Below are 25366 nucleotides of genomic sequence, written 5' to 3'. Positions count from 1 at the left end.
AAGGACTGAGATCTAGATCTGCTAGTCAGTCTTGTTCACCTCCTTGGAGCTCTCCATTATCTTCAGGTAAGTGTGGCATTTTGGTGCCCGTCCACTCTTGCCCAGGAAATGTTTCCCAAGCATCTCTGTGCAAGTTACAGGCAAATGCAGTGTGTGATCTATTATGCTCCAGAGTCAAACTCTCAGCAAGTGGCACGTGGTAGACAATGCTGGATTATTTTAAACAATCTGTCTATTCATATAATAAAACCCCTTGTTGTATAAAATCTAATGGTCTGGTCCTGAAAGACTCTGAGTAGCCACGATTCCCACTGACCTTCAGTGGCAGCTGAGAGTGTTCAGGACCTTGTTAGGCCTCCAATTTATGACCTTGGCGTAAAACTTTTTTAAACTCCAGCAATATAGGAGGGAGAGACATGCACCTTTTTTGTGTGGGACTAGATAAGCTTTTTGTGCGTTGCTTAGAGTAGTTACGCATTTTAGTTTGTGGAGCATCTAGATCAGTGGTGGGCAACCTGCGGGCTGCATGCGGCCCATCGGGGTAATCTGATTGCAGGCTACAAGACATTTTGCTGAAGTTGACTGTCAGCAGGCACAGCCCCCCAGCTCCCAGTGGTTGCGGGGGGCCGGGCCTGTGGACGGTCAACATCCACAAAATGTCTCGCGGCCCGCAATCAGATTATCCTGATGGGCCGCATGCAGCCCGCGGGCTTCAGGTTGCCCAGCACTGATCTAGATTGTGTTGCTGGGGATATATGTATTTTTCACTGATCCAGAGCAGCATCTGGATTAATTTCTCATCAGTACCCTCCATCACCCGCTCTGTTGTCCTGGGTCTTTGTCTTGTCTAATCTAGGGCCCAGTCCAGTGGGAGGGCACTCTGCACCTTTCAGGATCTGGCAATGTGTGTGTAAGCTCTTCAGGGCAGGGAGCACATCTCACTGCATGTTTGTAAAGATAGATTTAAATTTACCAGCACTATATGTAACTTCTGTCCTGTGTAAATCCTGCGGTTCATGACGGTGACCACCGTTGCATAAAAGCCACTCAAGGTGTGAAACGCCACCCAGTATGAGTCCATATGCGCTTCTGAGTTGAAGGGATTGTAGCAGCGTTTTGGGGCAGTTGGGTGGGTGAATGTTTTGTCACTCTTACAGGCTGTAGTGGGATATTTAGAGAGACTTACTGTATTTTTTCTCTCCCCCCTGTTCAGGAGATAATGAGGCGTCTGTCTAATACAGTGGAGGGGCTCATGAGAACCGTACCTTTGGAAATGGATCGGGAGAAAGCCATGTTGGTGCTAGCAATGGTTTTAGCCAGAACAGTAGCAAACAAAATGCCATCCCTTCTACACCGTGTCTTTAACACCACTGTGAATTACATCAACCAGAACCTCCACAATTACGTCATCAACCTGGGATAACAAGTAAGAATCATCAAACTGTCTCTTAAGCTGTGGAAGTCTCCCAAGAAAAGTGGCAGCACCCTGCTAACTCGGGACTGGGCAAAGCAGTATAGGGAATAATCCTGGCTGGGGGATGGGACTGGGATTATATGTTATCTAGCGGAGCTCCCTCCAGCTCTAATTGCTATCTATATTCCTATAGAATCAGTGGTCTCTTTACTACCTTATAGCCACTTAAGGCTTTGCAGCAGGAGCAGGAGTCCCACTCTGCTTAGGTACTAATACTGTTGTGGGATGAGTCTGGCCAAGGGGAGCTGGGGGGCAGCTGTGTGAGAAAGCTCCACCCACTCGCTCCCTGAGTTCAAATCCAAAGGTTGACCTCTTCCAGCACAGATAGTCCACAAGCTCCCTGCCCGTAGGCAAGGAGGTGTGTGAATAATAAGTCACATGTTGCTCACAGAAGCTTCTCCTGGCCGTGGCATGGATGGGCCCAGCGTGATCAGTTCCTCCAGGGCAAAGAAGGTAGTTGCCCAGACTGAGCCCCAATTCTGATCATGTTCCACTTGTCTCTGCACCCATTTCTGTCCTGCTGGGTTCCCCTTCTCTCTCTGTTCCCCACCTGAAACCACCACTCTAAGTGGTTAAGGTAATTTTAGTGCCCCAGGGACAGCTACAGTGAGAGAATGGGGAAATGTTTAAATAGTAGAGAGACCCCATTCTTCTTTTCTGTGTGTGGAGCTAACGCACAGCTAGAGTGACAGTGAGCCAAGATCTGTAGTTGAGGGGTCAGAGGTCAAAGTGTCCTGAGGAGGTGGTGTTTTCAAAGCTGGAGATATAGAAAGTTAGGGTTAAACCAAGCTGTTACTGAAAAGGCAGCTGGGCTCTGATACATAAGGAATTGCCTTTACAAAATTGACAGGGGAAATGTTAAATAACTAATTTGCCCATAGTGTACCACTGGGTATTTGAAACCTTGGCAGTGATGGTGCATTGACATAGGCAAACTTGCTACCCCCCCAGCCCAAGTCTGCAGACATGGAAGTATCTGAGAGCAAAGGGAGCAGTGTCATTTCACTGCAGAAGGTGATGGAGTATCCTTGGGAGGTGGTCAGCACTGTCTGCATTGTAGAGCTGAGCTGCATCCTAGTTTGCAGAGGTAGCATTTCTGGAATTATTTAGATCCACAAGCTCTTCTCTCTCCTCCTGCACAAACACAGGGAGGGCACATGAGCTCTGGGACATAGTGCAATGGCTCCAGAACAGCTGGAGGAGAGGATCCTCATTGCACAGTCCTGTTACTCAGGCTGTGCAGTGGAGTCAGGATTTCAACCATAGCTGTTTTAGCAAATGGTGTAGACTGTGTTGGCTACAATAATTGTGTCTGAAAACTGACTGATAGGTGTGTTACCAATGCCTGCCTATCTTGAGTGGTGGCACAAGGCCAAATGAGTGACACTTCTCAGGTGACTCAAACTTCAACGCACTGCTTGGGGCTGCTTATTTCAGAGAGTGTGCAACAGAGCCAGTTCTTACAGGTTAATACTGCAGAAACAGATCCCCAGGTGTGTATTGCCTTGGGAACTGGCCAATCCCCAAGATTTAGATGTGAAGAGAAGGTGTCTGGGTGGGACTACTGTGGGGGGCTCCTGCCATGAGAACCAGCCTTTAGCTCCCTGGCTGACACTTAAGTCTTGCCTACACTACACAGTGTAGCTATACCAGCAAACCCTTTCTAGTATAGACCCAGCTCATATTGGCAAAAGAACTCTGACTGATATAGCTTATACCAGTTCCCCATATGAAATAAGCGATACTAGCAAAAGCACACTTTTGTTTTGCCAGTATAGCTGCATCTGTGCGGCACTAGGGGTGATTTTTTTGGGGTCACCTCTAATCAACAAATTTATGCTGGCAAAACTTTTAAATGTACATCAGGCCTTAGAATGACAGAAATCTGGCAGGTGGAGTCATAAATAGCACCAATTTCCCAGAAGGGCCACAAGGGATGATGCTATGAACACAGAAATGGGGTGGTGGTCATTAAAAACAGCTAGACTGTAAACATAAACAGTAGGTTGAGGGGCAAATTCCTCTCCAGGAGCTCCTTTTTAAAATCTCTCCATTGTCCTGGTGATGAATGTGTGAGTGTGTCAGACCCTTCCTTCTTACACATTCATGCTCTCCCTCTCAGGGAAGAATGACAGGGATTTCACTAAACATGTATACTGTCTTGGCTTGTTGCCTTTGCTAACCCTTGTTCTATGTGTCCCTTCTAGAGTTGAATGAGAGCGGAGCCAGTCCCATTGACTTTTGTGGAGAAGATTGCTTTTTGAGTATTTACTTTAAACATTAAAACTTTGCTTTTTTTCCCCTCATTTAAATTCTTTGCAATGCAGCTGTGAAGGGGAAAGCACAACCCCCTAGTTATGTTTTAGTTTTTTCAGAGCTCAGTACAGGAGAAATGTTCAAGCTGTGCAATTGTTCAGCAGACACACGTAGGAGTATTGCTTGCCTGTTACTTTCTTCTATCAAATATTGAATGTGACTTGGTGCTGGTGCAGACCTGTATAAGAGGAAGTGCCAGTTGGCAGTGCACTCAGGTGTGTTTACTGAAACTTTAGCCCATGCACTGAGGATAGGATCTGTTGGCAGTAAGCCTGCACCCTGTTAGGGTGTGTCTTCCCTGCAAGGTTAATGCATGAGATCAATAGTGGTATTGGCCTAGTCCAGGTGTGATGGCACACCTCTACTTCAAAGCTGTGCTCTCTTGTCTGTAGTGCTAGGTCTTCTGGAGGCATAGCCAATGGTTCTTTTGTGCTGCAGTAAGCTGAGCCCCTCTAGTCTTTCTGAGCACAATCCTCTAAGACTGTCCCACAGTTTTCCCTATCAACTGCAAGTGATCTAGCCTCACTGCAAAATGGGTTGGTTACCAATGCAAGTAAAAGTAGAGGTTTCTACTGTGCCCATTTTATGCTAGTGTAGCCTCTTCTGACAACAAGCATTTTCCCCCCCCCCCCCCATGATAGGTAATCCACCTCTTAGCAGCAGTGGCTAGGTCAATGGAGGAATTGTTTACACCTGGGGTAGGGTAACAGAGAGTAGGGAGTGAATCTTTCACTCCTCTGGGTGCTTTAGCTGCTAGCCTGGTTTGGAGGCAACCACCTAACTGAGTGGTATGCCTTCACTACAGGCTGGGGTAAACTGTATGCTCAGGGTTTTTTCCCTAGGCACATTAGTGGGGAGTAAACACTGCCTGCCCTCCCCACATTATTCTTTTAAGCCTCTGGTTGATGTCTGATTTACATGTGCAAAAAGCAACAAAATTGAGTGATGTGATCAAGTCAGATAACATTCATCTGGGCATACTTGAGCATATAACACACACTAGCTTTAATTTCCACTCAATAGGTCCCTCTCTGTAGTCAGTACCTAAGAGGCTGTCAACCTTGATCCTCTTTCAACATCACATTCCTGGTAGGCCTACCAGGCATGAGTTAGTCTCCATGTGACACTTGACATGAACTGAACTCTGAGTTGCTGTTTCTTGCATTACCTGTAAATATTTTATACTTAATAAAATTGTAAATGCAACTGTTGTCCATTTTCAAACTGGGGGGTGGGGGTGTGTGTGCGCGCAAGGAAGTACCTTAAAAAAACTGAATTCCGTTGTCCTTGAAAGTTTAGCCCCACTTTTTTTTTTTTAAAAGGTTTCTGCTGTCCCTCTGAAATGGAATCACTTTATAAAATTCAGCAGCCAAGAAGATAAATGAGCCTTTTCCTTTACTGGAGCTGAAAGGGTGGTGGGAGGATGTGGCTAGCTGGAGTGTGCCCAGCACTGAGAGATAACCAATCCAAAGGGTTGTCTACAGCAGACTGCACTATTACCTCAGTTAAATAGCATGCTGTTAGCTCAAGGATTTGGATTACTGGAATGCCTTCGGGGTGGTGCAGAGGATGACAAAAGGGAACAAGCATAAGAATAGGTCCACACATTGGTTTTGAAAACTGTACCATTTATTAAAGTGCAAGCTGGGGGCTATGGTCTTACAGCAGCGTCCCATTTGGGGGAAGGAAAAAATGTACATAACCTTTCACTTATAGACTGTTGGAGCTGGAGAGAACTTTAACACTGTGGAAACAATATCTGAATTAACCAAATGGCACAGTTTATTACCCACCGCCCCCAGGTGCTGCACTTGCCTGTTAAAAGAAACATTTAAAAAAAAAATGTGAAGGCAGCTAACTACATTTCTGGGAACCTACTGGAATGGAAGCATAGAGGAAGACTGTAAATACACCATTAAATTTTGCTGCTTGTATAACAAACCAAGGGGCTGTCTTTTAGTCTGAGTGGGACTTTACTGTTTGAATAAGAAGAGGGCTTACTACTGTTTAGTCAGAAAACCAAGAGTATGGGAGAGATCCTCAGCTGCATAGCAATGATTGCACCTGTTCTGACCATTCAGTTTCCCAGCAGCTAGAGCAAGGAAATCAGCTGCTTTTGATGCAGATTTTAATTAGGCATCAAAGCTCCCTCAGGCCACTAGCTGCAAGGGAACAAATGGATAGTCACTGCACTCTGCCTATGGGACCTAAAGAGGGTCAACTGTAAATAGGATAAATTAAAATGATAGAAAATCCTTTACAAAGCAAAGAACATGGACTGTATCAAGTGTTCAGTGCTGTAGGCAGGGGTAGCTGTACTGACATGTTCCAAGCTGGGTGGAGTTTTAATTTTCCAGCTAAACAGTTATTAACCTAGCTCTAGTTTAACCTCAGCAAATGTGATTATCCCAACCCAGGAACAACTACATACGATTCAAATGCTCCCTGCTCCAACATGTTAGTTACTTTCAATAGCTGCTGTACCTGCAACCATTAGCCCTGTGAAGTACCTGTCCCACAGCAAACTGGTCGTAGTTTAAAATGCGCTGAGCTCTCAAGCACAACTACAGCCAGGCTCACAGTAATGCCACTGTTGCCCTCTTAGTGCTAAAATTATCCAATTTATCAAAGCCATACACAGCTTCAGCTGCTCTCCCAGTTTCCCGAAGGGGAGAGAAATACAGGTTTATTTTCTGTTTCACACATCACCACAGTCCACTGTAGAATATCAAAATTTCTCCCCTGTAACCTACTGGATATGGGGATGTACATAGAATCAGATACAAAGGAAGAATTCATCTGCATATATTTTAGAGGGAGAGGCCCATGAGATTTCATCCTTAGAATAAAGAGTTCTGAAAGCCATGTCTACACTTGCTTTGGCAGCACAGCTGTCTTTGGAGGGTGGATTTTGTTTTTTTGTTTGTTTTTAAATACCAAAAACAAAGCTAGCTTCCAAAAGTTGTTTCTGGCCATGTAGAGGTTGTGCTTACTAAATGCAGCCTGAGCAATTATCTGAGAATAACTGCTGCTGTAGTAGGCAACACAGTCCAGTGGACAGAAACTGGAGTGCTATATGTTCTATTCCTACCTCTGAGTCTGACCAAGGCCCCATCCTTTCCTCTAGACTTAGTTTCTCCCTCTGTAAAAGGAGGGACACAGTCTGATACTGTTTTTGTAAAGCAGTCTACAGCTAAAAAATACGAAATGCTTGGTAGTTAGTTTTATGACAGCTTGAGGATGTGCAGCAGACAAATGTAGAGAGTTGCAAGAAAAGGGTTCAAGGTAGAAAATTCATTAAGGTAAAACCCACGGAGGCACTTAGTTTTGGAAAGGAGGGGAGGGCAATACTAATGTGGATGACAGTACAAAAGTAACATTACAATGAATGACGAAGGTAGTGTCTCCCCCTCTACCAACTGTAAGCATTCTATCATGGAGAGATGGCCAGCACACTTCAGATCAGCACCACCTTCAGGATTGCCTCCACATACTTTAAGGAGGGGGAGCAAGTCTACCTGTTTCCTAATCCACAATCAACCTTAGAGCAAAAGCATGGCCTCCAAACCAATGACAACAAAACTGTACTTCAAGTTTGTGCCCCTCATTGGATCACTTCCACCCAATGGCCAGAGCTAGGGTTGGCAACAACTGGTTCAAACTCAAAAGATGCGAGTCAGTATTCTTAGTGGAAACTAATGGAGATGAGCAAATGTATAGTGTGGGAGGAGAATATTTTCCCAACTGTAACTTATTAGTAAGAACTGATGAGGAGAATCATCATCAGGGAATAAAGAATCAAAAACAGGGATTGTGGCTGCTTCTCTACTGAAGCAGAAGTCAGTCAAGGCCCTGCACATTTTCTTGATAGGGAGGGGGGGGAATATTTAACAAAATCCTAAGCCAAGAATTTATTTGCTGCTGCCACTGTCTTCTCCTCTCCCTTTCCCTAGTGTGGGACTAGAGTCCCGGTGAACAATTGTACACAGTAGGAAAAGTTTGTGTTACTGTGATGGAAGAAAACACATGTTTCAATTTAACAATACATGAGTGAGTCTTGTATCTCTATTGATCTCAACATAGTAGAAAATGATTTCTCCTTCCCTGGCCTGTAAAAAACTATTCTTCTCTAATTCCAGTGTGAGTATCTAGTACAGGGAACTTTTACGGTGAGGTGAGAAGAGCGCATTTCACAATTTGCATATACTATCCAGAATGCACTGGGAAATGTACTCAGATCTTAACCTAAAGCTGAGGCTAGTTTTAGCACCCACTGTGAAACTAAGGATGGGGGCTCTCCTGTCTCCCTCTCATTTGCCAAGCATAAAAGTATATCGCCTTAGGGACAAAATTTCACTGTCACTAGTGAGATGATAGCAGCCCCTAGCCATAAGAATAGCCTGCAAAGAGCAGCAGCTGTTTGTAGACTAATAAAGAGGCCTTCCACACTGGTGTGGATAAAGTAACAGAAGAATAGAGCAGTACCTTCCCTAGAGGAGCAACTAGACACTGAACAGCAAAATCCCCACTGTGGTTGGGGTAGTTTCTACTCATTGGACTTGTATCATTTTAAATGCTTCTGATTTTAGTAAGCTAAATGGGAAATTGTATCATGTCTGTGACACGAGTAATAGTGGGGTCCTTCCTATAAAATACCTACAGCAGGGAGGTAAGAGAAGGAAGCTATGACAAGGAAAACAGCAATGTCACTATTGTAACTGCACCCTCACAGAAAAATCTATGCAGCATGAGGCAATACTTGCTATGACGACTCTGAACACTCACTGCACAGCAATGAGGATCCCAACCAGAGCAGCTAGAAGTGGCCAGGAAAAGAACTAGTTCAATTTTACAACGAAGACTTCTAAGGCCAGCCTGCTACAATTCGTATGGAGTAAGAGTAGCCCAGCTTATATACAGTAATACAGGGATGTGATCGGCAGAGTCCAAAATTCCTGAGCTAAGCAGGTTCCTTCCACAGTAATGGCACCAGCTTTAAGGACCCTTTCCCCACCATTCTCTCTGTTCCTCAGCCCAAACCTCTAGAAGCCTATATACAAAACCCACCCTAGCTCAAGATTAGAGTGCAAAATTCCTGGACTACTGGGTTTTGTCAACTGCCAGCATTTTGGGGTGGGAAGAGACAGGAAGAGATACAAATTCATTTCACTTGAAAATAAAAAGCTCAAGACAAAAAGGAATACTAATAATTTGGATGAGAATAGTGTAAGGGACAGGTCCATTTACATCCTAGGCAGCAAGTAAGGTAATCAGAAATAAAATAGGTTGTCTTATGCTTTAAAAAGCATACATTATGGTTTCCATTTTCACTTTATCCCAAGTTCCTTTTCACCTACCTCCATCTATCCCGAACCAGCATAAACACCGAAAGGAAACCAGCAGTTTTACCTAGGGAATCAAAGACCATGTCCATAAAGGTGCAGTACACACATGCATTCATATATACACACACACACGCTCTATGAAATAGGAACACGCATGGTTGATCTGAGTCAACTAATGCACATGGTAATAATACCTTAAAGATTTTACTTATAAATTTTAAGAACAAAGGTTGTGACGAAGGGGGATAGAATGTTTTTCCAAAGTAACTTTATTATCATTTATTGAATCTGCAAAGTATTTAGGAACATTTACCAATTACTTTTGCGTAGTGCACAAAACTTGCATTACGAAACTGCACCACGCTGGCTCCCAGAACGTCATTCACCCTAGGGCCAGAAGCCACAGGCAAACAACAAAGGAAATATTTAATGCTATTTGGTTTAGTTACTAGCATCAGTTACTTTGAATATCAAGGATTCTGTCAGTTTGTCATAACCAAGGCCGAGTTAAGACTAAATACGCTCTGCGCTTAACTCATGCAAGAAAATATAGAACTGCAGCCCAAGGTAAGGACAAAGCAACCATTTAATCTTTGATTTCACAGGTGATGTCAGCCTCACAGTGTTCTGAATTTAATTATAAATCCTGGGTAGTCATATTTTATCCACTGAATAAGCACTAGCATCAAGATCTTATGAAAATGGCACAGTGACCCAAATGAGAGTCATGTTCTCTGGTGACTGATCTGTGGGATGCACAGGAGGGAGCCAAAGGTTCTCTTAGATGGGCAAACAGTGCATCTCCCCCACACTCCCGTCTAGCACAGAGGTGGTGGCCTGTGCATCTCTCCCACCAACAGAGTGCTCAGAGAAAACAGATATATATATATATATATAGAGGCAGCATCTTTACAAGATGGGAATCAGGAAGCATCAGGGGCTAAATAGGCGTGAGAAAAGAGGTATAGTATGAGCACTCTCCCACTAGGGTTTAGAAGGAACCTAGGTGGTTAGAGCAGTGCAGTACCTGAGAGGAAGCTGAGACAAAAGGGAGACCAGCCTCACGCTACAGGATTAAGGTGGCTGGTTTATTCTGTAGGTTTGTTTTTAGGAGGGTCTAAGGGGCACAAAGGGAAGTGACAAACAGGGTAGCTGCAACAGCAGCTCACTCAGGGAAGCTAAAAATTCCAGGGGTTAGCAGCAACCAGCCCTCTCCTGCCCCTGAAATTTTCTGTTCCAGTTTCCAGTGTACAAGCACCCCCTTTCCTCAGCACCTGCGCGCGGTTCTGAAATGTGCAGATTTGACCTTTTTAAAATACCCCTGTACTTTAATCAGGAAAAAAAACAAAAACAAAAAAAGCCAACAGTCTCCGCTCCAATTCTACTAAAAAACATGATTGTCCACAGCCTTATCAAATAACTTCACCCCATCACCGTTTAAGTTATACAAATGTCCAGTTAACAGCAGGCAGCTGAACCTTTAGTTAATGCAACTAAAAAATTTGGATCCCACTTTCTCCCCACTCCTCAGCAAGAGAGCCCCGTTACTTCTTTCTCAGCGCCAGCGCCACTCCCACGGCCACAGCTAGAATAGCTACTGCAGCAGCCCCACCATACAGCAGTATAGATTTGCCTTCTGGCAACAGGATGGGTTTCTCCTCTCCAGCTGGGGATTTCTCTTCCATTTCTTCCGAATGGCTTTCCTTTCCCACTTTCGTTTCCCCTTCTGGAGGCAGTATTTTCTCAGGTTCTGGTGCAGCCTTTTCGTCTGATGGGGTTGGTTTCTGTACAGGTTTACTCAACAAGGGGATTTCTGGTTCAACAGGCTCCTCAGCCACCTCTCCCTCTTCCTCATGTTCTGTAAGCAAAGGTGCAGAGGGGCTCGCTTTTTCAAGAGCCACAATCCCAGCTTCAGACTTCAGCTCCAGCAAAGGAGGAGATTCCAGGAACACCTCCTGTGCAGTCTCAGTCTCCAGAGCCACTGATGACACTGCCACTTCCTCTATCCCCTCCGGTATCTCCTCCTTCTCCACATGAACAATGTCAGAGTTGGAAGAGTTATTTTCGCTCCTTTCTTCACCACCTCCATTGCTGTCTAAGCTCTTTACCTCTTCAGGATCCATAGCCACCTGCTGCCAGGACTCAGGTCCAAGAGATACCGGCAAGCTCTCAGTGTGCCAGCTCTGGCTAGCTGACAAAGAGACAGGCAGGCTCTCTGACTGCCAAGATGTAGTCACTGTGGGAGACTCTGGGGGGCTCACCTGTCCAGAGTTTTCGCTGGTTAGGATGTAGATGTCATTGCTGTCCTCTGCAATGACTGCGTGGTATTCCTCTTCTTCAGAATCCAGACTAAAGACAGTACCCTGGAAGAAAGGCAGAGAACACACCAGATCAGTAAAGACCAGCAGAGTTCACAGCATATCCTCCCGGATAACAGTTTCATGGAAGAGCAACACAGGCTGGTAGCCTCACAAGGCTCTGCAAAAGAACCAGCTGGCCTTTGCCAAGGGGCAATTTCTCTCTTCTACATTTCAGATTGGGTAACAAGAGTTGCCTTGATCAAGTGGAGTTTTCAGAAAGTGGGACCATTTTTTAAGACAGAGCTGCTCCTTGGATCCCACCCTTCTCTGGAACTAATATAGTGCTTAGTTATACGAATAAAATGTAGGACATCAGTAACCAGAAAAAATGGAAGTGAATTTATTTTAACAAAATGGGTGCAAAAGCTTGGTTTCATCTCCACTCTCCCATTTTATGTGTGCTCTATACTGCTTGTTTAGAGGCTTTTCATGTATTAATACTAAACCTGTTACCTGCAGCCCCTACTGCTCAAAATCTGTCCTACTAGTTTGTAAACGAGTTCCATCCTTTGTTACTCCTTCAATTTTGGCATTCTTCACAGATTTGACGACAATTTTAATTAAACCATAGAAACAACCAAAAGCAGCCACACAAAGGGCAGAGAGCTGCCTAGGGTTTTTTATTTAGTTGGGTAAAAACTCTAGACATCCTAGAAGTTTGCTACTGGACTCCAATCAGTAGGAAATGTCAGTGTCTGAAGACCGAAAGACTCTTGGGGCAGAAGCAGCTTTGTGGATTCCCAGTTGACCACAGACAACCATCCAAGAACCACTGACCAAGTCTTTTATTATTCTGAAGAGTTTCACTTTGAGAGAGAAGTTGCAAGAGGAAGTTATTTCTAAAGGCAAAGGAAAACCTCAGGTGGGTATGACAACAAATGAGATTTTAAAAAGAACAGAGGAAAAACTCTGATGTTAGCCACGTGGCACTTGACTTAATAACAAAGAATTTGAAACAAAACACAAAATTGGATTGTTTCTCCCCACCAAAAGTCATTTTTCATTTTCCAAGAACATTTGGCCAGTGTTGCAAAACTGAACTTTACACAACTCTTTATTCCTCCACTTCCATTCAGCCCCCTTCTCTCGAGTATCTTCAGCTCTCCACTTACATTCTGCCTGATCAGCAAGTTTCCCTACACAATCCCATCATCGCTTGAAAGAGATGAGAAAAGATGGACTCCCCCAAACCTGAAACTTAGTAACCTTTCCAAATTTGCTCCAAGTAATTTCTCACTTCAAACACTTACACCCCTTCTTTCTTGGAGGCAGTGTTTCATATCACCTCTCACAAACAGTACATACAGGAGTGATACCCCCCCAAACATCTATGAATTCAAGTTCCTTGTCCTACTTCTGTCTCTTTCCATGCTTACTTTGTTTACTGCCTCTCTATGCTCCACTTCCAAACTCCCTATCTTCACCCATCACACAAATTCATTCTGAGAGTGCCCAAATCTGGTTTACAACTGCAACAGTTGACAAAACCAATACCTACGCACTCCCATGTCAGAAAGGGAGGCTGTACAAGCAAGCTGCCATTAAGTTGTTATCCTTTCCTCTGCTGGAAGCAGCACTATGCCCCCAGACTATACAAGGAAGGACTCAATGCGTTTCTAGTAATTCATTTCTGAATCCTAAAGCATTGAGTGTTGCACTCAAGATCATTCGTGATACCAAGAACAATAGCAAGAATGAGCCTACAGTATTCGTGAAAGCATTCAGTGCACACAGTAACTGTGCCCAGATGTACTGTGGTGCCACAAGTGTGGGACGACTGTACTGCCAGGGTTACAATGGAAGAAAGAAAAATACACTTCCATTTTGATAAGCCCAAACTGCCAGTTAGGCCTTATGAATCTATCATTGCTTTTCTAATAATATGCAACGAATGCAGGTGCCTATAAAGTGAATAAAAATAAGAACAACCGCTCCCTCCTTTCTGCCAGGCATGTCAACGGACTCCTTAATGACCAACCCAAGAGACTGGTGCTTCTGTGAGAAAGCAGCACTTAAAATGATGTTAGGATGCCTCACAAGTGTTCATATCTTCCCCCTCAATCTCTTGCCTCCATAACACATGCCAGCCAAGGACCCCAGAACTTACAGCTGAGCTAGACAGGGGAAGAGTCCCTTCATAAAAGTAATGGTAAGTTAAGAAGAAAATAAGTACATCATAGAGACTAATGGAACTATGAGCCAAGGGAGAGGTGATGGTCTTATGACTAAGGCAGTGAAGTGGGACTTGGTAAATCTGGGCTCAATTCCTGGCTCTGCAACAGGCTTCTTGTGGGGCCCATGGGAAAGTCATTTAAGCTCTCTCTGCCTTAGTTCCTCATCTACAAAATGGGATAATATTTTACCTTACAGGCATGTTGTGAGGCACTGCAATACTACGGTGACGGGGGCTATGTAAGTACACAAAGAATAAGCTACTTGGGTTTATAAAGAGTAAATACTACATGGTTTTAAAAATCTTTATTCCCTTATTTCACTAATTCTGTAAAATATCTGGACTTTAGTAAAGCATTTGGTAAAATGCAGGATAAATACCTTACTTGAAAAATTCGTTTAAAGTGGCTTGTATGTGAGAAGTATCATCTGGATTAAAAACTAACTGCAAAACCAGAGAGGGGAAATGATAAAGGGCAAGTCATCAAGTAGGGTTTGGAGACGGATAAAGGTGTTCGCTAGGTGCTGTTTATTTACCATCTTCAATGAGCTGAAAAATTAAAATGTGCAGATAGTGTACATGTACCTAGAATTCCAAAACATGCTCTGTGCCATGAGCAATAATTTACTGACAAGAGAATGCAAGACGTTAGTTCTATTTCCTAAAATTATATTTAATTTGAAAAATACTAAGTAGTCTGAACTCACCATTAACTTAAAAAAGCTCAGTCAATGGCCTGGTGAGAAGCAACCATTCTTCCAAAAACCAGGGCAAAGAAAAAAATTACCCAAAAAGGAGACAATAAAATCAAACATTATTAAACCCAGATAGACAGACTTTGCACCCAACTCTGAAGACTGCTAAGGAGAAACTTTGACAGACACGTTCAAGAAAAGAGTTTCAGACATATTGTCCTTTTGTCCTATTCAGATGAAATCTCAGGATGAAGATCAAAATTATCCTGGCATATCTCAACTGGTTTGGATAGATATAGTGAAAAGTCAGCCTGCTGCTCAAATACTTTTTAGTACTGTGCACTTGCTGTTGAAATCATTAGTCATTTGTTTCTTTGTAATCATAAATTGTGATAGAATTCTCATTATACTGCAGCATATAGAAATATAACACCCATCTATGATCATAACAAAGAAGCTTAAATGTTTTCAGAGTCTGAGTAGTCCCAGAAGAATTGTAAGCTAGACCTGAATTATGGGCTAAATTCTCTTCTCAGTTTCTGCAGTCTGAGTTTATCCTCCCCTTTACCCAGTATTAGTTTTGCATTTTTCAGGCCATAACCAATTCATTTCCTGATTATAGTACTCACAACAAAACAATCCATATGCAATTGCCTTCCCCACCCACAGGGACAGGAATGGAGAAGGAACCATGACAAATACCAGTCATGTTTCTTAATCCACCATTCAAAGGTGCTCAGCTGCCACAGTGATGGATGTGATACTAAGAACCTGAACAGAGTATTTTTAACTTGCTTTGTCTGTCTTTATAATTGTCATCCCTGGTGTTTGTAACAAACCTCTTCCCAAACATAATATCTAAAAATGTTCCCTTAGTAGTATTTCCCGCTTTGCCTACTCCACTAGGTTCTCCACCTCTGCTGGAGCTCTGCAGATCCTCCACCATTTTCATCTGCTTTATCCCTTTCCTCTCAATGGCTCTGAATTACAACAAAGGATAATCAATGTTGTTCTTAAAAAGGAAAAACAGGAGGTAGTTTGACAAAGCTCATGCAAAGTAAACCCACCAGAGTGCTTGTAATAGGCAAGGTATTACCTCAGCTGGGCCATGGGCTGGTAAGCCACCTAATACACTACAAGAATGACAAAAGAAAGCTCTAGCTCATATGATTTAATCCAACATTCTTGCAGCCATCATGAACCATGTTTAGACCAGTTACAAAGCATCACTAGTTGCTCATCAGTTAAAACAGAAAACAAGGGGGCAGTTCAGTGAGAACACTGGACTACATTAATATGTGAGGGATCAGAGTTAATTATTTTAACCTATTCCCTCATGCCTAGACCAACAGATCTGGGAGAATCATGGAAGCAGTATGCGCTGCTGGACGAGGATCTGCGTTTCCCTGAAGTGACTGCTTCTGCTGACTCAGAAGCAAAGTTCGGATGTACATTTTAGTTATAAGAAAAGTCAGTACAACAGTTTTGGAGGGGGTAGAGAGGGAATGGGAAGACTAAAGGGAAAATATGCATCAGCCTCAGGGTTTGAAGGACATCTGTGAAAAAAATATAAATATAATGACTGAGGCACGGGGGAGGAGGAGAAAAACTCTATATATGAAAATTTCTTGTTCTGTATTGAAAAGATTTAGCTCACAAAGTAAAACATTTAAAGTTTAAGGTCACAGAGTTTCCCCACAGACTTATATGGCTCTGTTCATTCAGTTCTATTTTGCCAACAAAACCATCATGGCCCAGCTTAACTGAATACTCAGTGTCTGCAGGGGGAGAGAGCAAGGGTCCTTTCAGGTGTGTTTACACAGCAGCTGGGGGGCGTACCGCCCAGCCTGGGTAGACCAACTCATGCTAGCTCTGCTCCAGCTACAGCACTGAAGTTGGCCATGTGGACCCTGCTGCACAGGCAGCAGCATGGGCTAGCCACCCAACCTCAGACCCGGCAGGTCTGGCAAGCTTGGACTTGAGTGGCTAGCCTGAGCTGCCACTTGTGCCACAATACCCACACTGCTATTTCTAGCATGCTAGCTTAAGTCTGTCTACCCAGGCTGAGAGACATGCTCCCAGCTGCACTGTAGACACGGCCATTCAGGCCCAAGAATGAAAACGATATTTGGACATCAGAAAAATCAAATATTTGAATGGCTGTATTGAATACTTTGATCTCTGAATTAAAAACAAATGAAGCAAGAGTCAGAAAGTTTTAGTGGAAAAGCCAGACAATACATCATGAATTATTTAGGACACAAGATTAACATTTCTTGAGCTGCATTAGTGAGTTTTTTAGGAAATCAGGAGGATAAAGCTACAATTTTTTTTTTTAAAGCAGCCACAGTACAAAATGAATGATATTTAGGGCATTTCCGTAAATTCGTCTACAGATGTGACCCTGCAGCAGAGCTGCTAGAGACAGATTAACTAGGGCCAGATGGAAAGCTTAGAAGGATTTTAATAACCTGGAACCAACCATTAACCACATTTTGGAGATGGAAAAATTAAATAAAATATGTACAAGACAATTAGTTTCCGTACCTGTAGTTTTCCCTATTCTGAATGAAAAGCCACTGTTCCATTATGATTGGAAAACTGCTGGGTTTTCCAACCTTTTCCAAGTCTGAGGCAGTGCAAGATGTCATCCTGGTCGTTTTTTCCTCCTACTTAGCAGCTTTACAACAGCCTGTGGTGAAGCACCTATGGAACTGCAGGCATATACTACACCCACCATTTGGGAAGAGATGACCCAAGTCTGAGTGCTCAGAATAGAACACCCCAACCTTGGCCAGAAAGTATAGTGATCATCGGTGGCACCAGGGGGGAATGTTGGATTAGGAGAAGGTCAACTTGCTTTTTAAGGGATGGTGTTTGTGTCCCTATCCATGAGACATTTCCCTGCCGTTGCAGGGAACTCGAGCCCTGGTGCACCTCAGTTCCTCCTATTCTCTGCTGTGGCACAGAATAGTCTAGTCTCCTGTGGGTCGTAATACTTTGGTCTGATTCTGGTTGTTGGGTTTAGTGTGTGGATGCTGTGTGGTACTTGTGGCCTGTGATATACAGGAAGTCAAAATAGATGATCTGCTGGGCCCTTCTGGCCTTAAACTCGATGACTATGATACTAGAGCAGGGGCTGATGAACCTCACTCTTTTCACAAAGAGTAGACCAATGAGGACAGAAGGTGAGTTATCTGAGGAGAATGGTGGCACTCACGACTCGGGTACTGATATAGCTTACCTTGCGTGCAGATAGTCAAAGCGACTATAGGATGAGACAAGGATGCCTGAAAGGCATTGGGACATTAGGCATCTTGAGAGGGGGAGAAAACTGCAAATCCTCCTTTATTTCCAAAAAAAAAAAAAAAAAAGTGAGTGTTTTACTGGCGGAGAGTCTGTCTGCTCTCAGACAAACTGAAGTACGAACATCAGGAAAAGCAGGGCACAGAAAGGGGACTGTAACAAGGGCGCCTCCTGGGAGTACTGGGAACAGTAGGAGCCTGCCATTGTGGCCCTATGGGGTGTCCCCACACAACCCATGATTCTTCTCCCTCAGACTGATCCGTCCTGTGTTAGCTTTCATGGTGCAAGAACATTAGTTAGAAAAAAAAGCAGGACCATGGCTCAAAATCTGCCCAAAGTCCAGGTAGCTGCTAAAAAAAGCAACCCTACAGACTTTGCACAACAAGCTGTGATGTGGGGGCATGGGCTGCGAACACAGAATAGAGCGAGGGAGCTGGAACTTTGGAGATACAGTTGTGACTGGTTCAATCAATGTCAGTGCAAGTAAGCAGGTTGGGAATCTATCCTTAAGTTAGAGGAGTGTCCACCCCTGTCCCCAGGTGCTCCTGTGAAGACCAATGCCAAAGTGGAAAGAGAAAATAGGGGGAAAGTAAGTGTCTGAAAAGCCAGAAGCCAAAGGAAAATTCAGAAGAACCTCTGCCTCTAGAGACAGAAATCTGGGAAGAGGTGTGCCTGTGGCATCACAGGAATGCCAGCAGGTGCAGTAAAACAGACTTGGTGGGTGGGAGGGGAGAACTACAAGAGGTCTTGGAAAGGTAGGGAAAACCCCACCTTTTTCCATTCTAGCTGAGCATAGAACTCCCACAGAAGGGAAATTCCTGCCTTTACTGGTTGACAAAGCTGTGATTACAGACACGTGAACTGAAGTTCACAATACAAGAGCCTACATTACCTCTGTTTCTCAAAGCTAGGCAGGCAAGCAAAGGTCCAGCAACTTTTTCAGAATTCCCTTAATAGCAGGAAAAACAAGAATTACTGAATGTAGATCTCACAGGTGTCAAACTAATTTCCTGCTTGCACCAGCAAGGCAGCTTCTATTCCCTGCTTCAGGCTATAATCTGAGCCATCTACAGCTCTTGTAAAGACAGGACACTATGCTATTAACAATATGAAGTGTCCCACCACTGCAGGGCTACCACTGTTAGCGATTGTGGGAGCGCTTATGTAGATCATCCACTAGCATGGTTATCAACATGTTGTCTAGGCCCAGGGTTAGAGGTCATGGCCATATAAATGTTACAGGCTAAGCTACACTAGAGCATTGATGAAGCGGCACCACTGGTAGTGTAATGGTGGGAGATTTGCTTTAAAGTTATTCAGACACAGCCTTTCAGCTTGGATTCAGTATCTGTATGTCTGCCTGCACCAGGAAACTGACTCATTGCCGACAACCATCATTAGCAATGGGTCCCCTATGAACAAGTGCTGATAACTGTTAAACCCTAGCAGAGCCTCAGTCAGGAATCCTTGCCCAAAGCTGCTACTCCACTGGAAGATCTTTGTCACTTAATCAAAATGTAATAATTCAGCTTCAGATGGGCAATCCAAGTCAAAAGTTGAATAGAACCAGGACTTGTGTTACCACTGAAGAGTGGTAAAAGTCACTCCTACACCTACAGATATGCATACCCAGGAATTATGGACAAAACATGAATCCCTATTTCAAATTATCCATATGTGAAAATAAGGGAGTTATGTGTAACATTTTTTATAAATATCATATGCCCTACAGGTTATCTGTTTGACATTAACTTGCCTGAATACATAGAGTTAATTTAAAGGAAGCCACAAGAGGAAAATCCAGAGGAAATGAAAACAATGGCAAAGATAAGACCTTAGGGTTAAACACCTTCAAAGGAATTAAGATAGCCATGGTTGGGCCATCAATGGAGAAGAAACAGTTTATCTGGCCACATCCAAGCTAGAATGGTTTACTCTTCCCAGGGCTAAAGCCTGGGATCAAAGGCACAAAAACCCCAGGAAAGGAAGGGGATTTGGCCTGAGCTAGGAGAAAGACTGCTCTGGGTGCCAGCAAAAGCTGACCAGCTAGCAAGGGGTTAGAGAGAGAGAGAGAGAGAGAGAGAGAGAGAGACTGAGATTCTGTGAACAAGACAGCCTGCTTCTCTCAGCCAGAGATGGAGTTAGCTGGTTTGAAGGGATCTTATAGCAGCTAGCAAGGAAAGTTTAAAGTGTAAGAAGAACCCATGCATATAGGCCTTCCCCACCCCTTTGTTCTACGAGCTTTGTACCTTAAGTATGATTAATATTTTGTTTTGATGACACCGTTTCTGTATCACTGCAATCAGAGGCTCTCAAAGGAGAACTATTACAGAGGCCAGAACCAAACTGGGCCTGTGTTGTTCACACTATTGGGAACCAGGAGGGCTGCAGCCCAGAGACTCAGTCAAAGTAGTTGGAGCATGTGGTTCCACCCAGAATGAGGTGCAGAAAGCCAGACCTGTCACCTCAGAGGTGCACTCAAGAGGAACTAAAGGGGCCTACAGTGCAGTTAGCCCTACAGCCAGGTGTATTAAAAGAACTTTAAAAAAATATGAATCTCCTGGTGTTACTTTTCTTTGCAGAAAATTATTGCACCTCCCACATGGATATTATGTGATTGTGAATGGCAGAGGAGGTTATCCACACAATTGTGAATGGCAGGGGAAATGTCCAAGAAGTAGTCTAGTAAGATGTAGAACCACATCTTAGGGCTTGTCTACACTTAAAACGCTACACTAGTACAGCTGTAGCACTTCAGTGTAGACACTACTTATACCGAAGAGAGGAATTCTCCCATCAGGGTAGGTCACTGGCTCTCAATCTTCCCAGACTACTGCACCCTTTTCTGGAGTCTGATTTGTCTTGCATTCTCCCACTTAAAAAGCTACTTATTTACAAACTCAGACATAAAAATACAAGTGTCACAGCACTCTATTACTAAAAAATTCCTTACTTTCTCATGTTTACCATACAATTATAAAATAAATCAATTGGAATATCAATACTGTACTTAGAGTTCAGTGTATAGTATAAACAGCAGTATAAACAAGTTGTATGAAATTTTAGTTTGTATTGACTTGGCTAGTGCTTTCTATAGACGGTTGTAAAACTAGGCAAATATCTAGATGAGTTGATGTACCCCCGGAAGACCTGTGTACCCTCAGGAGTACATGTACCCATAGTTCAGAATCTTTGGATAGGTAATCCACTTCTCAGAGAGGCAGCGGCTGGGTCAACTGAAGAATTCTTCCATCGACCTAGCACTGGCTACACAGGGACTTAGATCGGTTTAACTATGCCACTCAAGGGTGCGGATTTTTCATGCCCCTGACCAATGTAGTTAAATAACCTAATTTTCTAGTGTAGACCAGTCCTGAGTTCATGGCAAAATGGGATGTGAATCTTACCCTGCACTTTGTAGACCCTGCTGCTGTGCATTAACGGTTTGTTAATGCACTTTGATCTTGTCCTCTTTGAAAGTGGAATAGATCAAAGCACATTAACTACTGAAGTATGTCAGCAGGGTCCACATGGACAGTTAGCCTGCTACAAGCTAGTGTGGAGTAGATTCAGACCCAGCTTGTGGCAAACTAAATATTCATATATAGACAAGCCCTCAGAAAGTTTGACAACCCTAGCAAAGGAGAACGATACAAGTACATGCCACAACACACAAAGAGGCTTTGGAAGCCATACTTTGGAATTTCCTGACTTTTTGTATAAAACCGGGGCCTAATGCAACAGTGTAGGGAAGCTACGTGTCTACTAACTAGTGCAAGGGGCTGAGATGCAAGAGTTCTATCCCAGACTATTGACTAGCCCAAGGTAACACAGCAAGTTCCTTCCCTTATCTTTTAAAAGGTTATTTTACTTGGACTTAGATGTTTTACAACTCCTGCTCCTGAGATTAGCATGTGACGTACTTATGCAGCGCGGCTGGACAAGTAAATTGCTCCAGCTTCCTCCCCCCCATTACATAGAGGGCACAGCCATACTTTTGCCGCCACCCAGCATTCCATGCATCATTCATGTCACGATCAGAACTTCTGGCTGATGGCTGCCTTTCACATTTATCCATCTGTGCTAATGGAATGTGGCACGTGCAGAGAGTTATGCATGGGCTTGGACTGCAGCCACACAGAAAGTAATCTACTTAGAAAATACCCACCCAGCCCTTTTGTGAGCCCATGAGCCAGCTTGATCAGCAGAGGCTTAACAGCGTGGGTAAGCAGCAGCGTAGAACTGTTGTCTTCTCAGGAGTGTTTCCCCAAGCTCTATCTCCTTCAGGGCCCTGCTCAGACACACCTGCCAGGTGTCTCCAGTTAGCTGATGCCGCATTATTCCCATCTCAGAGAAGGCCGGCATTCTGAGAACTAGAGAAGTTTAGTCAGGAATGAACATGCAGTAGAATTAAAAAGAAGGTAACTAATATTCCAATTGACAAATAATTTACATTTAACAAAAATGTTCTGTAAAGGGAGTCTCTCTGGGTCAGCTCTTAATGACGTTTAGCCTGGCAAGTGGCGGTGTCCTCCAAGATCTAGTCCTTTGTTCACACAGTCCCTGTAGTGCAAGGCATGATCCGTTCAGAAAACAGTTTTACTTTCTCTCAAATCTCACTTTCCAAAAACACACACACAAAAGCTGCCTAGGTCTTCAACTAAAGAGATGAGTCATCTTTTATCCACAGCACCAACCACTCAGTCACTAAACCACACCACAAACTGCCTGCCTGTTACTGTGGGACTATAGTTTACCAGCAGTGAGCTGTAGCACTACTACTAGATCTAAGAGCAGGACTATTTTCCCTTCAACAGTCAGGCATGGCTTTTTAAAAAAAATAAATAAAACAAGCTCTCTATAAAAAAAATTCTGCTTATTAGCCACACCGGAGCACCACCTTGTGGAGAAACTGATGTCCCTTTAATATCCTTTGAATCCCTTGTAGTTAAATAGCTCCATATGTAATCATGAGAAGGCTAATGCCTTACTAGGAAGCAAGAGGAAACAAAGATGAGGCAATGGGTGTGGGCAACATCAGGAACATTTTTGATCTGCCAAATGAGGGGAGGGTGCATTCAGCCTCTTTTACTGTATAAAAAAAATCAGGGTGCATACTTCTCAGTTAATAAGTTTCACGGTCCTAAATTACAAACTTTACCCTGGAACAGTGCTTTCTACTGTATTTGTGCCTATGAGATCAAGCTGTCCAAAGAAACAAAAGGCACCAAGAAGTTATAAACTGTCATGCACCAAGAACACCCTGAGATCTCCTGCAATCAAAATATTCTGAGGACCCCAGCATCAGTCTTGCATTGCTAGGTTTTCCTAGATACAGGGATGCAGAAGCCATATGGTTTCAAGCAGGGCCGCCGAGAGCGGGTTCAGGCCCCGGTGAAAAAAAATTTTCGGGCCCCCCAGCAAGGGCGGACCGGCTAAACAGGGCCGACGGGGGGGGAGAGGGAGAGGAGCCGGGCCCCGGGCCCCATTCCGGACTGCCAGGCCCCAGTAATTTGTACCGGCTTTCCCCCCCCTTGTCGGTCCGGGTTTCAAGGCCTAAAATTCAGGAGAAGCTTTACTTTAAATGGAAGTGTGACGTGCACTCAGAGCCAATTCAAGAAAGAGAGGATATGCCTAGAAACAGATTCCTTACTGTTATACAAAATCACTGCTGCCTCATTTCAGCCCAAGCTGTGCCACATGCTACAGAATCCATTTAATCTGTTCCAGATGCCAGTACATTTACAGACCCATGCTAAGCCCAGATGCATCACCAATACAGTCTCAGTTCTCTAGAGAGAGGGGTTACAAAAGGGTCAACGAGCACCCCGCCCTGCATAAAGTATATCTTTACAGGCTTTGAGCATATCTTTGTGTGGTTCAAAACAGAGCTCTTAGAATAGGTGGAGCCACAGATAAGCCAGAAAGAAGAATCTGTGAAGATAGGAATGCCTATCTCTTTATGTTAACCATCTTAAGGAGAGCTGTCGCCCCCCCCCCCCCCCGGGTTCTTCCAAAACAAAACACAAACAAACAAAAATCACCATCATCACACACCAAACAGCTAAGTTATACATTTCAGGATACAACACTTGACCAGAGCTCGGAGAGCCGGGAAGCTCTTAAAACATTTTAATACATCAAATAGATAAGGCTGGAAGTCCAAGTGGTCAGAGAAAATGTTAATTTAGTCATTCTGAGATCCAGAAATCCCAGTGTCCAGATCATCAAGGATTGAACGTTTCCAATATTAAATGTTATGAGCAGACTGGGGATGCAGAGACCTGGGAGAAAAAAAAAATTGTTTTCCATTTTTCTGAAAAAAGTTTGAGAATGAACAGAAAGGAGATTATCCATCTCACTCTGAAACAGGGAATAACCTGCAATTGCTGGTGTGTAGTCTGCCTTTGATTTATTTTTATACAAAGAAAACATGACCAAACATGTCTAACACGTCAAAAATCACCACAATGGCATTATAACCAGTGATTCCACCACATCCAAGGGCTAATGTGGCCTCATAAAGTGATCTTGTTGCACTCCCTTTTCCGAGTATCTGCAGTGAGCCGGTTCAAATTACCACCATTTAAGATTCTAGCCTTACCAATTAAATCCCTCGAGTTAATTCAACAACAAAAAGGTTGCTTTTTCAACCAGTTTCACTTTAGAGAGTCTGAATACGTATAACTTTTCTCCTTTTTTCCTCAGAGATCTAATTTCCTACTCAGCACTGCCCAACCACCCAGCATCCAAAACTCCTTCCCTATTACCAAGCACGGCACGCAGGTGCTATCTTGCCACCAAAAAAGCTGCCTGTACAAATCTGTTCTGTGGTGCCAAGGGAGTTATCTAGGGAGATACAGAGACAGGCAACAAAAAGGATCGAGGGTATGAAACAACTTTCACATGAGGAGAGATTAAGAAGACTAAGACTATTCAGTTTGGAAAAGAGACAACTAAGGGGGGATAAGATAGAGGTCTATAAAATCATGAATGGTGTGGAGAAAGTGAAGGAGGAAGTATTATTTACCCTGTCACATAACACAAGAACCAGGGGTCACCCAATGAAATTAACAGGCAGCAGGTTTAAAACAAAAGGAAGTATTTCTTTACACAATACACAGTCAACCTGTGGAACACGTTTCCAGGGAATGTTGAGAAGGTCAAAAACTATAACTAGATTCAAAAAAGAATTAGATACGTTCATGGCAGAAAGGTCCATTAATGGCTATTAGACAAGATGGTCAAGGATGCAGCCCCAATCGCTGGGTGAGTCTAGGCCTCTGACTGCCAGATGCTGGGACTGGATGACGGGGATGGATCACTTGATGATTGCCCTGTTCTGTTCATTCCCTTTGAGACATCTGGCCACTGTCAGAAGACAGGATACTGGGTTACTTGGACCATTGGTGTGACCCACTATGGCCATTCTTATGAGGCAAAGCTGATGCTGTTTGATTAATATGTGCTACCACCGAATACAGTTATTTTGAAATAAAACCTCCTTATATAAACTTTCTCAGTTAGATTCTCCCTTCCTTGTATTTCCACCACATTAAACTTATTTGTCTTTTCTACAATGCACAGTATGTCTGTAGATTTCTGCACTGTCATCTCCAAGGCAGAGTCCCTGGGATGCTGCAGAAGGCTATTTTAATCTCCCATAGTGCGAACTGACTGTCTTGCTTTCACAAGTT

General features: G+C 43.6%; 2 protein-coding genes across 9 annotated transcripts in view; one reads left to right on the top strand and one right to left on the bottom strand.

Annotated features, from left to right (window-relative positions):
- Positions 1–3780, top strand: part of BID (BH3 interacting domain death agonist) — a 33762-nt gene extending 29982 nt beyond the window's left edge. For all 7 annotated transcript variants that reach the window (XM_054035592.1, XM_054035601.1, XM_054035618.1 and 4 more), the window contains exons 6-7: positions 1214–1426; positions 3682–3780. In XM_054035592.1, the coding sequence (XP_053891567.1) occupies positions 1214–1423 (210 nt within the window). In that variant the 3' untranslated portion in view covers positions 1424–1426; positions 3682–3780. The remainder of the gene's footprint in view (positions 1–1213; positions 1427–3681) is intronic.
- Positions 3781–9381: 5601 nt separating this feature from the next.
- BCL2L13 (BCL2 like 13) overlaps positions 9382–25366 on the bottom strand; it is a 67074-nt gene continuing 51089 nt past the window's right edge. Inside the window, exon 7 of one of the 2 annotated variants that reach the window (XM_054035553.1) lies at positions 9382–11498. In XM_054035553.1, the coding sequence (XP_053891528.1) occupies positions 10680–11498 (819 nt within the window). In that variant the 3' untranslated portion in view covers positions 9382–10679. Of the gene's footprint in view, positions 11499–21840; positions 22043–25366 lie in introns of those variants that run through there. The other variant, XM_054035557.1, reaches the window with a different exon arrangement.

This window comes from Malaclemys terrapin, chromosome 1, assembly GCF_027887155.1.
Source record: "Malaclemys terrapin pileata isolate rMalTer1 chromosome 1, rMalTer1.hap1, whole genome shotgun sequence".
Lineage (NCBI taxonomy): Eukaryota > Metazoa > Chordata > Testudines > Emydidae > Malaclemys > Malaclemys terrapin.
Note: the sequence above shows the minus strand (reverse complement) of the source record. Positions and strands in the feature narration are given on the sequence as shown.